An 18,569-nucleotide genomic window follows, 5' to 3' on the forward strand; every position below is an offset into this window, starting at 1 on the left:
TTGTTGTACTTGTGTATTTCTGTTTGTGTATAAAAACAGACTAACATATATTATGCTAATATAATGTTAATATACACTACTAGTCAAAAGTTTTTGAACAGTAAGATTTGTAATGTATTTTTAATGTTAAAGAAGTCACTTCTGCTCACCAAGCATTTACTGAACAAAATCAGTAATATTGTGAAATGTTTTTACTTTTTAAAATGACTGTTTTCTATTTGAATATATTTTGAAATGTATTTTTTTTCCTGTGATCAAAGCTAGATTTTCAGCATCATTACTACAGTCTTTAGTGTCACATGATCCATCAGAAATCATTCTAACATGTTGATTTGCTGCTTAAGAAACATTTTTTATTTTTATTTTTTTCATTAATCTTTGATGAATAGAAAGCTCTTTGATTATCAAGAAGTTATCAGGGAAAATATTAGAGAAATTAATACTTTTATTTAGCAAGGATGCTTTAAATTGATCTTAAGTGATGATAAAGACATTTATATTGTTACAAAATATTTCTATTTCAGATAAATGCTGTTCTTCTGAACTTTCTATTCATCAAAGAAACCATGAACATTCTACTAAGCTGTTTTTAATATAATAATAATAATAATAAATGTTTTTTAAGCAGCAATTCAGAATAGTAGAATGATTTGTGAAGGATAATGTTACTGGAGTAAAGATGTAAAAAATTCAGCTTTGAAATCACAGGAATAAATTACACATTCAAATAGAAAACTGTTATTTTAAATAGTAAATATGTTTCAAAATTTTACTGTTTTGCTATACTTTGGATCAAAAATAAATGCAGGCTTGGTGAACAGAAGAGACTTCAGTAAAAACATTTGGCTAAATCATCAAATCTATATATAAACCAATCAATCAATAAATATTGACATTTTTAAAATAAATGTGTCATATTTGTACATTTTCCAACAATTTAATTCAGTTGTTTATGTAGCAACTAAAATATTCATGTTCATTCAAGAATTAACGTTATCTGTTTATTAATTTCGACATCGTTGACATTCAGTTTCGTTTTGTCGCGTCAAAAGTCGTTTAATGATATAACGCATAAATGTTTGATCAAAAATAAAAAGTATCGTTGCTCTAAAGTGTGTTTGTGAGTGCATTGCTGTGATGGAGTGAGCTGGCAGAATCTCAGCAGCAGCAGCGCGTATATCAGATGAAATGGTTTGGCCCTCGGGGTTACAGGAAGTTGTAGCAGCTGCCATGTTTAGCTGCTTTGTTGTAGATTTCTTGTAGGTTTCCTGCAGATTTTTTTAAGTGTTGCAATGGAGCCGAGCTGGAGTTCATTTTTATTTCAGGTAAGCCAGCCGTTCGAAATAAATCCCAATCGCGCGGGGAAAATAGAAAATCGATCGGGACTCTTAAAAACAGCGCGAGGCGCGGAGATTTGAGCTTTAAAAGCGGGATTTTAAGGCAGTAAAAACAATGGTAGCTAAGCTAACTCACATTAGCCGCTAATGCTGCATCTCTCCCAGACTTCCAGCTGTGAACTATGAGGGAGACGTACAAGGGATTTCTTTCCCTCTTTTCCCTCTTGTTACTTCTTATTCACACTCTTTTTACATGCTTTCTGCCTTTTTTGTCTTAAGTTAAACACTTTTAGCTGACAGCTTATTGCTTAGTTTTGTGTACTCATTGATTATGTTCTGACACAATTTGGATGTTTTGACCAGACGCAACGTCCATGTCTGCGTGTGTAATAATAGAATAGTGTTTACGTGCATTTTTGGCACAGTTTTTTAATGCTTAATTTTTCTTTCCCAATCGATCAACCCAATATTCTCCTTAATTTCTTGTGTTTATTTTTATTTGTTTTTAACGCAGCTACCGTTGCTACTTTTATTGGAGGGAACATGGGGATAATGGCTGTGTTTCAAGATCTTCTCAGCTGCCTACCTAGACATTATAACCGAATAGAACATGCATATGATGGCAAAAACATTTTTTCTTTTCGGAATTTTAGACACTACCGTGATACCCCAAAATCTCACAGTCGTTAAGTTTGAAAACACTTAAATTTTGACTTATTCTCTCTCTCTCCAACCTCAAAAATGTGTTCATTTTAAAACTGCACTGTTCTGTATAGTCAGTCCATGTTCATGCTACTGACATCCATAAGATTATGCATGTATGCAAGTAAGGTGCAAATGTAGCTTTTGCACTGATGCATGAGGAATCTGTGCATATTTATGCTGAAATTAGAATACTTTGGTTATTGACAGCATGCAACTTATTTTACCTTTGATTTGATATGATCTTATACTTAACATAAACGTTACTAATATTGATAACCGGTACAGGAGTCAATGCAATTTTGTAGAGATCAACCAGGTTTTTTTTTTTTTTTTTTTTTTTTGTACAGTTATATTGATGATGATTCTTTTTGCTTATGTGTCTAACGATAATAATTAATTTGTGAAACTGATTTTTGACACAAATGGTCAGACTACATTTTTAAAAGTTATCATTTATGCAAGTTGTTTTACAGGCTTATTTGTCACTTAGAATAAATACATTAAATAAGAAAGTAACTTTACCTGTGAAAAGTGTTGTTTCCTGTGCATTCAATGCATTGCAATTTCCAGGTGCTATTCTTTAGAGATCCAATGAATGATGCAGTTTATTAGTGGAACATTTAATGGTTGCATTTATGCATTTGCCAGATGCTGAAATTATTGCATTCCTTAGGAATCAAACCAGTGACCATTGTGTTGCGAGCACTATACTCTACTGTTTGAACTACAGGACAGCTAAAGAACTAGATAAGTATAAATGATGGCTACAAAAAAAAATCAAGTGGTCAGTTATTATATGTAGTCAAGACTTGTATATTTAAGGGTTGTTGCAAACCTGTAAGACCTTTGTTAATCTTCGAAACACAAAATAGGATATTTTGGTGAAATCTAAGAGATTTCTAACCCTCCATACATAGACAGTAAAGGTACTACCACGGTCAAAGCACAGAAACATGGTAAGTATAGTCCATGTGACATCAAAAATGTTACGATTAATTTTAAAGGGGATCAAGACGCATGTGCGCATTTTCCTCTGAACGTAAACAAAGCGTGGCTCATGCATGTTCTACGTTAACCACGCTCATGTGTTGTTTACATGCAGAGGAAGGCTTGCACATGTCATGATGCTCTCCAAAATGGCGCTAGGTTGAAGTAGAGAAAATGAATTGTTGGATGTTATTTATTTATTTATTTATTTATGCACATAAAGTATTCTCATAGCTTAAAGCATAAAATTATGGTTGAACCACTGTTGTCACATGAACTATTTTGTCGATGTTCTTGGTATCTTTCTATACATTGACTGTGATAGGTCCCCTTGCTGTCTATAGAGGGTCTCGGATTTCATCAAAAATAATTTGTGTTCTGAAAATGGTCTTACAGGTTTGGAACAGCGTGAGGGTGATTAATTAATGACAAAATGTTCATTTTTGGGTGAACTAACCCTCTAAGTTCAGCATAGTCTAGTTATTATGAGTATAAGAAAGTGTCTCAAAGCTTTTTCTATTAACTTTTCTCTTGGGAGAGAAAACATTTGAAGCGCTCTATGGCTCTAGGCTTTGTTCCAGAAAAGTTTCCCAAAATGCATTTACTTGGAAATAGAAGCAGGCAGGGTCCATAATGTTGTCTGGAATTAACGTAGGCTTGTATCTTCTTCAGTGTGTGCTTCCTCATCATCAACATCACCTTAACCCTTATTTTTAATTAGACACTTACTGAAACAATTTTGCAATCAGCGCCAACATCAGATTTAGCATTTTCTGTGAGCATAGATTCATCGTTTGACACTTTCTAACTATTTTTGACCACATTATGCATGTTTGTGTTTTGAAGGATTCTCAGGAGTTTCTTCACGCTGCTTACATCCTACAACATCCAACATGCATGGTTCGTAATTCATATTTGTGACATTGGACCACAAAACCAATCTTATGTAGAACGTGCCAAAGCAATAGCCTAAAAATACATTGTATGTGTCAAAATTATCGATTTTTCTTTTATGCTAAAAATTATTAGGATGTTAAGTAAAGATCATGTTGCATGAAGATATTTTGTAAATTTCCTATTGTAAATGTATCAAAGCTTAATTTTTGTTTAGTAATATGCATTTCCAAGAACTTCATTTGGACAACTTTAAAGGCGATTTTCTGTTGTTGTTTTTTTTTTTTTGTTTTTTTTTTTTGTTTTTTTTTTTGCACCCTCCAGATATTCAAATAGTTTAAATCGTAATATTGTCCTATCCTAACAAATCATACGTCAATAGAAAGTTTGTTTATTTATTTATTTATTTATCATGACTGTGCCCCTTATGACTGGTTCTGTTTTCCAGGGTCACATTTGATTTTATGAAAGCTTTATCTCACATGCTGATCTGGATATTATCAGTAACGGATCAGAATTCAATTACCATTTAAAAGATAAACAATAAACTGTTTGTTTCTTAAAATATTCCTCAGAGTGCTTTCAAAATGCCTTATGAAGGTTATGAAATATTGACACCCCAATAAACATAGATCAGTTTTAAAACCACCAGATCACTGTTTTCCAGACATAAAACTGGTGTAAAAAAGTGCTTAATTTGTTCTGCTTGATTCCACTCATGTGATGAAGCATCTAATGAGACTACAGTCTAGCGCGTCACTCCTCATTGTTCTGCAGGCGTCGGAGGTTATTCATGTGCGAGGCATTGTCCGGCTCCCAACAGGCATCTCCTAATCCGTCTGCCGCAAACAAGAATCTGATTCACTGGCTTCTGTCTTTGGAGTAAAGGAGTTCTGCTTGCTCTTGTTCTTGCTTTTTGGGTTTTTGACAAATTACATGAGGAGATATGTTAGTATTGATGCCACAGATGTTTAATTTTGGCATTGTTATCAAGCTATTTTTTTCTACTTCACCAATAGGAACGGCTGTAATAGGCTTAAACAGGTTTAACCATGCATCTGCCATCTCCACCGATCATGGTTAAAGTTTTGAGGCTTGTGCAGCAGATCAGAGTGTCAGTTGTTATACCATATTGTGAATATCAATTGCATTTTCCATATTATGGCTGTGCACACAATGTGGATTAACCTATATACCAATAGTAAGTTTGCTTCAGATTTCATTTTGCGTTTAGTCACGCTTGTCAGATTTAGCTCTGCCTTTTAGTGTTTGTATGCACACTGCTCAACCTCCATATTATTTCTGTTGAAGTGACCTCAGCCTTCAATGCAGATTTGTATCAAAATCATCCAAGCGGCATGAAGAACAGGCCGCTGTCACTGATGTTTGCCAAACTTGAATGCGTCCTAATACAAATATACTCACAGAGCGACTGCTAACAGTCTTAGCCATACCAGCAAATAGTGCTGGGTTAACAGTATTCAAATCACTTAGCCCCCAAAGCAGCTGTGTCCTGTCTAATTGCACATTTTGTGGCGTGAGGTCACCTAATCAAGCTCACAAAGACCTCCTACGGGGCTTTTAGGTGAAAACGCAAACTGAGCGCGTCTGTTCTTACATACTTTTAGAATATGTAAGCCTGTAAGCTTTAACGTGGCATAGTGTTTCCCCAGCCGTCGTCGGAGGCAGGTCCAGTCTGTAGGTCTCTCGTTACTGTAGGCTTTACTATATTTCCTCAGTGGTGCAATTGTGTTGGTGAATGCCCACCCCCCACCCCACTAACTGGATGCCGTGACCAATGGGACAATGCAGGCAGCTGCAGAACGGGGAGCCTAATAGTCGTGTAGTCTTTCAGCTGCTCTTGTTTTAGGCCCTGCGTTATGGTTTGTACACACCCCCCACCCCCCAACCAACGACCCCACCTCTTATACGCAAGTTATGCTCTACAGACCTCCACTCAATTTTTTTTTCCCTTCTTACTGAAGTTTTTTTTTTTTTTTGACAAAATCAGACCTAATCTTGCTTTTAAAAAAAAAAAAATTGTATTTATATTTTTTAATTAAGTTAAATGATTTAATTTATTTTTGTTACAGAAGTGGAAGTAATCCAATTTGTTGTTTGTTCTTAAATTTGTAATGATGTTCTGTTGTTTTGGAGGGGGGGGGGGGGTTGTAGTTTTTATTATTTTGTAATATATTTTATTATTTTGTAATATTTCTGTAATAAATATTGGCCAACACTAAAAAAAAAAAAAAAAACAGTTTTTCTTCTCCCGTCCATTGTTTTCCATGTTTTTTATAAATTTAAACATATAAAGTAAAACACTGCCAGTCAAAAGTTTTTGAACGGTTGTTAATGGTTTTTAAAGTTGTTAATGGTCTCCTCTGCTTACCAAGCCTGCATTTACTTGATCTAAAGTAAAAAAAAAACAGTAAAATTTTGAAATATTTTTACTATTTAAAATAACTGTTTTCAATTTGAGTGTATTTTAATATGTAACTTATTCTCGTGATTTCAAAGCTGAAATTTTTAGCATCATTTACTCCAGTCACATGATCCTTCAAAAATCATTCTAATATTCTGATTTGTAAAAAAAAAAAAAATGTCATTTATCTGAAATAGACATCTTTTGTAACATTATAAAAGTCCTTTTTCTTCACTTTTGATCAAATTAAAGCATCCTTGCTAAATATAAGTATTATTTTCTATCATTTCTTTCCTTAAGAAAAGAAATAAATACAAATTGATTTACTCCAAGCTTTTGAATGTAATGGTCTATAATGTTACAAAAGCTTTTTATTTAAGATCAATTCAAATCTTTGGATCTTTCTATTTATCAAAGAATCCTGAAAAAAAAAAGTACTCTGTTTTAAATATTGGTTGTAATAATAATAATAATAATAATAAATGTTTCTGAACAGCAGATCAGCATGTTAGAATGATTTCTGAAGGATCATGTGACACTGAAGACCGGAGTAATAATGCTGAATATTGAGTTTTGATCACAGGAATAAATTACATTTTAAAATAGATTCAAATAGAAAACTGTTTTTTTAAATAGTAAAAATATTTCAAAATTTTACTGTTTTGCTGTACTTTTGATCAAATAAATGCAGGCTTGGTGAGCAGATAAGACTTTTGAAACATTAAACATCTTACTGCTCTCAAACTTTTAACTGGCAGTATATATATAAACGTGTTAAACAATGTTTAGGGGGGTTAACATAAAAAATTGACATCTTGATTTGCCATGTTTAAATATGCGAATGTAATTTAAGGGCAAGAATTTATGGAATGCATTGGATATTTTTCAGCACTTTGTCATTTTTGGTGGTTGAAAACTTACGTCTCCCCTTTACTTTCATTGTATAAGTGCCGTGTGAACATTCTGCCTTCACACTTGCTTCTTTGACCATGTAGTCTCATCATGTGTGTTTTGCAGTCGTTGTTGTGTATGACATGATGTAAGTTTAGCAGAACGTCCTCTGAGCCTGTGAGGCGAGTCACATGAGGAACCGCTTTCATTACAGGCTCAGATCATTTTACATGCAGTAGATTTATGTTTGCAGGCTGCAGGAAGCTGTCATCTTCTTGTGCAAATGCGCTGAAGTCTCTGATATGATGCACACGTCTGCACATTCACATCTTGCCCTGACGTGATCTAAAGATTCCTGTTAGTCACACAGGGATTATGTTTGCCAAGAATTACGTCTTTTTTTTTATGCATCTGCTTTTTCTCATCTTGAAGCATGTTGCTCTTTTCTTAAAGAGTTGATTGCTTTTTATGGACAGTTTCTGGCATGTTCTCTTACATCTAAATGCATTATAGTCCACATTCCTTCACGTTCTTTCTCTCCCTCGCTTTCTGTCTAGCTTTCTCACTCTCTCCAATATCTCATTAGTCATCCTGCACTTTGCTGAACAGCTGACCGTCCCCCTGCTAGGTCTCAGTCAGGGCTTCTCTTGTTTTCCAAGTTGCACAGATGCCCTGGAAATGAGTCAGTTTCTATTTTTGCTAAACATTTAACACCGTCTCTCAGCTGAGGTCGTGTCTACCTCATACTGGCCAATAGCAGCGCTGGCCCATAATATCACAGCCAGACTTTTCACAAAGCTCAGGATAGGAGTTTGCATCATGTGTTTAAAGTGAATGATACACAGTCAGGTTTTATTTTTTCAAGTTTTTCATTTATCGTTTATGGTATTTAGTATTTAAATTGAGCCTTTGCCATCAATTAATGCTTACTAAGTTTTTAAAAATACTAATCATTTTATAATCCTGTTACCTGTTAAATTTTTGGAACTCATTTTTGGTTTAGTTTACATTTTTAATATATTTAGTCAAAGTAGTATAAAACTTTAATATCATCAATGTATTAATTATCAGCCATAACATTTAAAAAAATGATAGTTAGGCTTAGCATCCTCTGTTGTTTTTAAAATACAGAAAATGATTAAGCATTTTGAGCTACCGTTCAAAAGTTTAGGGTCTGTACGTTTTAGTTTTTTTTTTTTTTTTCTTTTAATAAATAAATTAATACATTTATTCAGCAAGGAGGCATTCAATTGATCAAAATTGACTGGAAAAACATTTACAGTGTTACACATTATTTCTATTTCAAATAGTGCTGTCAAATAAAAATATGTATTATTAATATTATATATAAATATTTTTAATATATAAAGATAACATTTTTCTTAAATATATACATGCATGTGTCTGTATTTATGTGTGACCCCCGGACCACAAAACTAGTCGTAAGTAGCATGGGTATATTGTAACAATAGCCAAAATATATTGTATGGGTCAAAATTATTGATTTTTCTTTTATGCCAAAAATATATTAGGATATTGAGTAAAGATTCAATGAAGATAATTTGTATATTATATTTCCTACCATAAATATATTAAAACGTAATTTTTATTAATAAATATGCATTGCTAAGAACTTAAATTGAACAATGATTTTCTCAATATTTAGATTTTTTTTTTAACCCTTAGTTTTCAGATTTTTAAATAGTTGTATCTCTGCCAAATATTTTCCTATCCTAACAAACCATACATCAATGAAAAGGTTATTTAATGTAGGTTATTTAATGTATATGTATAATGTTATTTGTATAAATCTCAATTACAAAAAATTGAACCTTATGACTGGTTTTGTGGTCCAGGGTCACACATAATAAATATACACAGTGCATACACACACATTATGTGAACAAAACTGATTTCAAATTTATTTATCAATAAATCCTGAAAAAAGTATTGTGGTAACGAAAATATTATTTTCAAAGTTTTCAACATTGAAAATAATCCCGCAATATTACTTGAGCAACAAATCAGCATTTTACAATGATTTCTGAAGAATCATGTGACACTGAAGACTGGAGTAATGATGCTGAAATCACTTCATTTTAAAATGTTTAAGCAGAAAACATTAATTTGCAACACTTCCTCTTAAACTTACCAACCCCCGAATTTTAACAATACTGTGTTAAAACATGCTTTATGACAGTTTTCATGTCTAAAAGCTTCAAAGAAGTCTTCTTTTTCTATCCCAGCAGGCCAATGAAGCCCTCCACCACCAGCATCAAAACAGCCTGCTGCCGCTGCTCAACTCTGAGCCGCAGGATCAAAAGCCTATTCTTCCCATCCTGCACGACCAGAAACCCCCAGTCAGTGCTGCTGACCTCCTCAAAGACAACATGGGCGGCGGGACGGGCGGAGGGGGAGGAGGTGGTGGCGGCGGCGGTCAGGTGGTAATAAAGAAGGAGCCCAAATCCAAGACGCCCTTCATATGCGGCTACTGCAACAAGGCCTTTCGGGACAGTTACCACCTCCGGCGGCATGAGTCCTGTCACACGGGCATTAAGATGGTGTCACGGCCCAAGAAGACAACCACAGCGCCCACCATGGTGCCTCTCATTTCCACTGTGCCACGCGACAACAACGGCAACCCCTCTTACGTCTCTACGATGGCGGGTATCCTCACCACAGCTACCACCTCTGCATCCACAGCCGCAGGCATAATGTCGGTCCTGCCGCAGCAGCAGCCGACCGTACCCAAGAAACCGCCTAAACCGGTGAAGAAGAACCATGGCTGCGAGATGTGCGGCAAGGCCTTCCGTGATGTCTACCACCTCAACCGACACAAGCTCTCGCACTCAGACGAGAAGCCCTTTGAGTGCCCTATATGTCACCAGCGTTTCAAGAGGAAGGACCGCATGACCTACCACGTGCGCTCACACGACGGTGGCGTGCACAAGCCGTATATATGCTCCGTTTGTGGGAAAGGCTTCTCTCGGTAGGTTCAGCATGTCAAATCACATTTGTTTATAGTAGGGCTGCCCCTAATAGTCAACTAAACGTTAATCGATGAGAAAAGATTCGGCTGACCACAATTTTATTAGTTGCTTAGTAGAGCCCGACCGATAAAGGATTTTGAAGGACGATACCGATAGAAATATTTGTTGGTTTTAAAATCCGATATTCCGATATATTGGCCGATATTTTTTTTTATTTAATTTTTTTTTTTTTCAGAAACGCGCAACAAAACATTAACAGATTTCCCTAACATTAGTTATTTGTAGTTATTTATGAGTTTTAACTAACATAATATGATAATGCATTTTAAAAAGAAACTTGTTTCTTTTATTGTCACAACAGAACAGAGGAACATCAAAATATATTAAAGTTCTGATAAATAAAATGTATAAAAATAAACTTAAGATATGAAACGTAAAGTCCTTTGAACAAAAACACAGAAACAACAACAACCAAATCAAAGTTACAAGTTTTAAAAGACTTGGTAAGCTTCATAAATATAACTTTGAATAGGCCTGGAGACAAATTCTGTTAAGTTCTGATTAATAACAACAACAGCAAATATAAAGATCATCTTTGCCTTTACATTAAAGGGAGGGTTTGTTACATGCAGCCAAGAGATGAAGTAGATACCTGTCTTCCCGCGGGGGTATAAGTTACTTTTATGTGGGCTTTTGTGGGACGAAATAACATATTCCTTTTGGAGCGGGCAGGCGCAGGACTAAAACATCCGTCCCTTGCAGATCTCTAAGATAAAGTTTGCGATACCGAATAGTTTGGAAAATGCCTAATATCGACCCGCCGATATATAGGTCGGGCTCTATTGCTTAGTCGCAGAAAAAAAAAGTCTATGTGGTAATATAGTACATGGGGCAGGATATTCAAACGCTCACCTATCATTCATGAACCTCAAATATCGCTTTTCATCTGAAAAATGTATGTAGTAATTTTACATGGCCGCTAAATCTAATGTTAACCTAGAAAAAATGCGCGCTATTCAAGTGTCTGTGCGGAGTGTGGATGCTAAACATTAGAGCGCTTACTGCATGACAGATGGAGGTGCAGATGCGGTCACTTGCTCCTAAAATACAAATTTTTGGTCATACAGATAAAAGTAATACATATTTGAATCTGTAAAGACTTTACGTTTATTTGTGTGCACTCAGAATAAAAACGAAATGTTGCGTTTTTGTAAAATAATTAAAGCAAACAGGATGCACTTTCTGCCATCTGTCACTCTGAACTTTAGCGTGAAACTTCAAGTCTTCGTGTATACTTGCCTTACAGACATGAAAAAATGTATCTATAGAAAGTGAAATGTCTACTTTCAAATGAACCAATTCAAATAAAAAACACATTTTCTGAGATTATGTAATCCGTATGAAACATGCATACAGGCACATCACTACTAAGGGAGATTCATCTCTTAAGATAAAAAAAAAAAAACAATGAAAGCACTAGTTTATCAACAAATTATTAAAACGTTAATGCAGTCTCCTTGCTTTTTTTTCTCTGACATATTCATAATTATTATTATCTGCCGGTGTGCTCTGGCAAGGTTTTTTTTTTATTTTATTTTTTTTGTGCGCTTGAGCGCCTATTAGGCTATGTAGGCAATTAAAGGCTCATTAGTATGATTTATATGGTTTATTAATAAATGTACAACTAATAGTCAACTAATGCTTAAAATGAAGGACTAATAGTCGACCAGAAAAATTTTTAGTCAAGAGCAGCTCTAGATTATATGGTGCTTTATTCAATACATTTGGGGTGTCACTAATGATTATTATTATTTCAGATATTGAGTAATCGGTCGATTATTCTGACAATTATTCGAGTAATCTGAATATATATAGAATAAGAATGAGGCAATAATAATTGGTTCAAATAAAATATCAAAAGCAAGTTATCATATTTAATTGAATGGTAGTGTTTGTGAATTCACAATAGTATTATGCTTTATTATGATTTAATTTGTCTAATATATCATGCAGTTATAGAAAACGGTCTAATAATGTGTTTCATGGATTATAGTCTATGGAATGCGTCACTTGCGGTATTTAGTATTTGCATTACTTAACATGGGCAAAATGCACTCAAGGAATCATGACAGCTCTACAATACATATTGTTTTAAAGCAGCTTCACAGTAATAACAGGAAAGTGACCGAATCAATGAGGCAAACGTCTTCTAAAAGTATCTTTACAAATCCAATTTCTATCAAAAGCATCTCTAAATAAGACAACAGTGTCTTAATATGCAAACTTTGTGGGTTATTTATCCTGAAGACGTTTCATTTTCGACAGATGACAAAAGTTTAAACCCCCTCAATCCCCCAATCTGCCCAGTGTTATATTTTCTCAACCTGGCCACCATGAATGCTCTGTTTTGAAAACACACCAGTTTAGTGATTTCCTCCGCAATATTTTGCTCAAATGAAAGTACAATACAGCTTGCCTGTTTTCTTTCATGCAGTAGTTTGCAGTAATAAAGTCAAATATGAAACTATATTGTTTTACAACTGTGTTTTGATTCTGGTTGCTCAATAAATGCGTGTGACCTTAGTGCCACAGTACAAATTAATTTTTAGTTTGATTAGAAATTAACATGATTTGCAGTTGTTGCAGTTAATATTAGGAATTTTACTGGTTTGGCTTTTGAAAGCTACTTGTTGTGTCAGTTTTCATAATTTAAAGACTGTTAATTTATTTGAGACACTTAATGCGTCAGTAAACAAGATGAGGTAAAATAAGCCATGTGTGTTGATGTTCTCTTGAATTGTGCTTATGTGAAATGTAAAAAGAAATGTCTAAAATGATTATCAGTTTAACCATTATCATGCAGCCATAATAATAGCATCATGATGCAGCTCAGTTCAGTTTTGTTCTCATGCATGTACAGTGACGTCTTTTTTCATTGTATGTCATTTCCTCTCCAACAGGCCGGATCATCTTAGCTGTCATGTCAAGCACGTACACTCCACAGAGCGACCCTTTAAATGCCAAGTAACGGTAAGACTGCGCATGTCCCTCACTCTCCTGTACACTTAAACTGACTTCCTGCGTGTTTCATTGGTCTGTATCACCATTCATTCACACACTGCTTTGTCTTTCTGTCACTCTAGGCCTGCACGTCCGCCTTCGCCACCAAAGACCGCCTGCGTTCACACATGATACGGCATGAAGGCAAGGTCACCTGCAACATTTGCGGGAAGATGCTGAGTGCCGCCTACATCACCAGCCACCTCAAGACCCACGGCCAGGCCGGCTTCACCTCCCCCTGTAACAAAGGTATGCCAATTCTTCAACAGTTGATGTCCTCTGAGATGACTTTCACTTTCTTTAGAGACTTTAATTTGTCTTTAATATATATATATTTTTTTTATAAAATGTTACATATTTATAAAAAAAAAAGGAAATTTTTCACATAGAAAATTTAAACATTTATCTTTTAGAAACATTTTTCTTGAACAATGTATTTTTTTTAATTACAAGAAATTTTTATTTTTCATAAAATGTTACATTTGTACCAAAACAAATCCAAAATTTTATTTACAAAGCAAATGTAAACACATTTTTCTTTAGAAACATTTGTCTTTAACAATATTTTTTATAAAATGTTATATTTTTACAAAAATAAAAAACGTAAAGAAAATGTAAAGATTAATCTTTTAGGAACATTTTTGTTTAACAATGTATTTTTATAATTTATATTTCATAAAATGATTCATTTTTACCAAACAAAAAATTTTTACAAAAAAATCTCAAACTTTTCACATAGAAAATGTAAACATTTTAGAATCTTTTTTTCTTTGACAATGTATTTTTTTATTGCAAAAATATTTATATTTCATAAAATGTTACATTTTTACATTTTAATTACAAAGATGATGTAAACATTTTACTTTAGAAACATTTGTCTTTCACAATATTTTTAATAAAATGTTATATTTTTACAAAAAAAAATGTACAGAGAAAACTTAAAGATTTATCTTTCAGGATTTTCTTAAAATGTTTAATTTTTACCAAAAAAATCTGTTTTATTTACAAAGATTAAGATTTTCTTTTAAATGTTTACATTTTTTAGAAATGTATTTTTATAATTACTTAATTTTGTTTTTCATAGAAGTTAAATTTTTACAAAACAAAATCACTTTTTTAGGAAAAAAGTAAAAAAATATATTTTTTTTAAAAAACATTTGTCTTTAACAATATTTTTCATAAAATGTTACATTTAAAAAAAATCTAAAACATTAAATTTTTAAACTTAAAATTTAAAACAAAACATTTTCGTCATAAATGTATATTTATATATTTCGTTATTTGAAAAAATGTTTACAGATCCACAATTATATTTACAAAGAAAATATAAACATTTGTCTTTAACAATGTATTATATTTACTAGAAGTATTTATATTTTTCTTAAAAGATTAGATTTAAAAAAAAAAATTTTTTTTTTACAGGTTTTACTGATACTTGCATAAGTTTGTCAAAATCTAGTCTGCTAGATAAGCGTATGTTTTTGCGAAAGCAATGTAGAATACATCACAAACCAACTGTAAAAATCTATGTATAAGATCAATAAACAAACTATTCAGTGGCAATACAGCACAACTAGCCTGAAACTTTCACAATGACCATAGGCCATCCTTATTAATGAACCCTGCATTTTCTGTCTTGCCCATAGTGTAACCCTAGGAATCACCCCAATGTTTTATTCACTCTCTCCTTTTTCCCTTTTTCCGGTCAGACTCTAACAACGTGTGCAACTCTGCCTCAGCCACACCGGTCACCGCCTCAACTGCATCCAACTCTACGGCAATGAACCGTGGCACCATCAGCAACCCCGTCACCATCGCCGCCCAGATGAACATCACCACCAACACGGTCAACATCACCTCCCCCGTCAGCCTCCAGCACCCGGTCACCATCACTGCTCCCGTCAACATCGCCTCGGTCAACATCCCGGCCACGGCACCCATGAACATCGCCCATCCCGTCGCCATCACCTCGCCCATGTCAATGAACATCACCGGTCCGCTCAACATCGCCATGAGGCCGATGGAAAGCATGTCTTTCCTCTCGCAGGTCCTGCCTTCCACTCCACCCTGGTAGAACGCAACATCCCAGCCGCCCTCTCCTAGTAAACCTCATGTCTCCCGTTTTAGTCTTCCTCTCCAGCTGTGAGGGAAAAAAAGAGCCTGGAGGAATGGCGAGTATAGGAAAATGACAGTCCGCAAGCGGCAAGGAATCATGCGGATGTTAGCTGGCACTTTGCGTCTCCTTCGCTCAGCTGAGAGATAAGCAGATTGTCTAGAGTTTAGTGACGGACAGAAAAAATAGTTATTGCATGGAGTGGAAGACTGACATGCTGTATGTTTGGTGATTTCACTTTTCTAGTGCCAGAAAATCCTTGCCAGTCGGCTGTTTGAAGCGAAGCCCGTCGCCGCTTCGTCGTTAGTGTTAACGGTTTAAGGACTTCGGCAAATATTAACTGTGAGGATTTTATTTTTGTTACGTTAGCTTGCTTATCAGTGTTTCATAGTTTTATGCATTTTAATGAGTCACGTACAACAAAAGGGACAGTGGCTTCCATGAACGGAAGATGAGAGGGTTTTCTTTTTTTGTTTTTTGGAGACAATACTCTACAAATGAGGAAAATTTTAGAATACGTTTTTAAAAGGCCTCCTTTCGTTGTAAGCCTTTTAATCTGTAGCTGTGTTTTTATTTGTATTATTATTATAATTATTATTCTTTATAGGTAATCTTTGGAGTTGGTCATTCCTGATTGTAGAATAATTACGTTCTGTTTTCAATAGCTGGGATATTCTTCTGCTTAGTGGGGTTGAACATTTACTGTTACAATCTTGCACTGAACACGTATCTCTTTGGTGATTATTCTGACGGCAGTATTATTTTAGATCAAATGTTTTGAGTGTTCGTATAGATGCCTGGTCACCAAGTGGCCGACTACAACACTGAAAGGTCCATTTTTATTCTTAAGAGCATATAGTTTTCTAACCGTGATGTCTCTGCTCTTCTTCTTCCTTTTTCCTTAGGACCTTTTGCTCAGGAAATTTGCTGAGGGTGTCCCAACTTTGCTCCTGTAGCGGACCGAATCGCGCCTAACGCTTTCTTCCAGACCTAATTTTCTACGCAATTAACACACTAAACATAGTTCCCTTTATTGGCGAAAACTGAGACGCACCTCAGAGGTCGAGGTGCCACATACTCCTCAGCCGTTGACGCGATCGTCCGTCACAGGAGCGTAAAGTTAACCTCTGTTGCTTGTTCGTTTACCCCAGTCACAGTAAAAACCAAAACTGCCTTCAAATTTTCAGGGTATTTCATATTGCTTGGAGTAACCCTGATTCAAAATAACAGAATCGGCTTTCGCAGATATCCCCGAACTAGCTTTCCCTTTTGATTTTCCTCTCCCTGATGGATCTATAAAAGCAATATGCCTTTCTCAGTCCTCTTTTAACCGAGCCGGACAGCTGTCGAGCCCATTTTGTGATATGATATGGGGAAACCAATGCAAGGTATGTAGTCAAGGTATGCGCTTGTGTGATGTGAATGAGTCTCAAACAAAGAGTACAACCAGCTGAATGTGATCAAACTTTAATTGATGTCATAGCTACCACCGCCTGGGCGTTAATTCGCCGGAAGAGGGTTTAGTTTGTGTTAACTCGCACCCCCAGTGTTTCCCAACCAGCAAAGCATTCGTGGTCTTAAGTTAGTATTACATGGACTTCCATGTAGGGATCGCTCAATGGCTTATTTTCGTTTTCGTTTTGTTTGTTTTTTTAAATGTTGCCTTCGGTAGAGGCGGATTATTTCGACTGAGAACTGGAATTGGAGGAATGTGACTGAAAACACTACAACAACAACAAAAAAAAGCAAACGAAAGGGTTTTCAATTGTGCTTGTGATTTAAATGTATGTCCTTCCGCAATGGCGTCACTTCCGTGCCTGAACTGCATGTCTGAAAATGCCACCGTGAACCACATTTGTCTTCTCTCTGATAAGACGAGCAGTGCTCAGCGATGGAAACTGCCTGGGCGGCCAACTGCAGTTTAACTGTTTACCAAATGTGTGTGGAGATTTAGAATCTATTTTGCATATGAAATATCAAGTTGCCATGTTTGAGGAATTATGAATTTGTTATTTTTTTTAATATCCTATAAAGTATTGCTCATGAAGTTACTCCTTATGCATCAGTATCTTTTAAAGAACATTAATGGGGGGGAAAAAACGAGTGTGTTCGGTTTCGGATTGGAGAGTTTAAAATGAGTCCAGTCCTTTCATGTCCTTTGGATTAAATTGGCAAACCCATGTGAAGGCCAATGAATGTATATCTTTGTACAAAAACATTTAGCTCAGAGAACGTGGTAGTTATGATAGACACATGCAAGGAAAAACACAAGTAAAATAACCTTTTATAAGACTTTTTGTATTAGAACATTAACATTGGTAATTTTGTATATATATGAAGACTAGGCTTTTTTTGGTTAGCAGAAAGGTAAAAACATTCCTACATTTTTTTTAAATGTATGTCAAGAATAATTATGTAAACCCATTGCGCAATGTTTTATGTGCCTTTTATTTGGGTTGTCTAAATAAAAGAAAACTGTCAAGTATGATTTGCCTCATTCTTTTAGTGCTTTGCTTTGGTCAGCTAAAAAGATTTCAGATAAATGCTGTTCTTTTAAACTGTTATTTCTAGCATATTAGTATGATTTCTAAAGGATTGGGGGACACTAAAGACTGGACTTCTTTCAAAAGCATTAAAAGTTAATGAAAATGAACACAGGGCATACATTAGATTGATGTATACATGAGCTTTCATGTGTCTTGTATATCTTGAGTGATTATCAAACAGATTTAAATCTATCCATCAACATATTTGTGGATGTCACTATAAAGAATTACAAAATATAATTTTCAGATTTTGTCTGCTAATGCTATAAGCAATAATGATTATGGTGGTGGTGTATAAACTAGATTTGCACTCACATCTAAATCCAGGACACTTTTATACAAAGTGTTTATCAAAATTGAAAATTATATGCATTTAAAAACTGGACACCTAAGCACAATTTTTAAAAAATGTAAAAATGTTTATAGACTAAATTTTATTTTATTTTTTTTAATAAATTGACATTTACAAAATATATTTATATTTATTTTTAAACAGATATTTAGGCAATACATACACAGTTTTTGTAAATAATATACTTTCGTAAAATGTACAGGTAATTAATTTGCAGCTTTAAAGGTATACTTCACCCAAAAGTTAAAATTCTGTTATAATTGACTCAC

The 18,569-nt window shown here is 34.6% G+C and overlaps 1 protein-coding gene across 2 annotated transcripts; it reads left to right on the top strand.

Annotated features, from left to right (window-relative positions):
- Nucleotides 1-1,187: 1,187 nt before the first annotated feature.
- On the top strand, nucleotides 1,188-17,887 carry vezf1b (vascular endothelial zinc finger 1b). 2 transcript variants are annotated; one of them, XM_073817720.1, is made up of 6 exons: nucleotides 1,247-1,325; nucleotides 3,876-3,929; nucleotides 9,486-10,228; nucleotides 13,190-13,259; nucleotides 13,373-13,538; nucleotides 14,999-17,887. In XM_073817720.1, the coding sequence occupies exons 1-6, from the start codon at nucleotides 1,293-1,295 to the stop codon at nucleotides 15,361-15,363; spliced, it is 1,431 nt and encodes a 476-aa protein (XP_073673821.1). In that variant the 5' UTR covers nucleotides 1,247-1,292; the 3' UTR covers nucleotides 15,364-17,887. The 2 variants fall into 2 exon arrangements, with proteins under 2 accessions (XP_073673822.1, XP_073673821.1); XM_073817721.1 differs by lacking the exon at nucleotides 3,876-3,929 and having other exon boundaries at nucleotides 1,188-1,325.
- The last annotated feature ends 682 nt before the right edge of the window (nucleotides 17,888-18,569 follow it).

This window comes from Garra rufa, chromosome 14 (genome assembly GCF_049309525.1).
Source record: "Garra rufa chromosome 14, GarRuf1.0, whole genome shotgun sequence".
In the NCBI taxonomy this organism is placed as follows: domain Eukaryota; kingdom Metazoa; phylum Chordata; class Actinopteri; order Cypriniformes; family Cyprinidae; genus Garra; species Garra rufa.

Coding starts and splice junctions, on each gene's coding strand:
- vezf1b (XM_073817720.1), top strand. CDS start 1,293: ATGGAGCCGAGCTGGAGTTCATTTTTATTTCAG. Junction 1,326..3,875: donor GGAGTTCATTTTTATTTCAG/GTAAGCCAGCCG, acceptor TGTGTTTTGAAG/GATTCTCAGGAGTTTCTTCA. Junction 10,229..13,189: donor TGTGGGAAAGGCTTCTCTCG/GTAGGTTCAGCA, acceptor CCTCTCCAACAG/GCCGGATCATCTTAGCTGTC.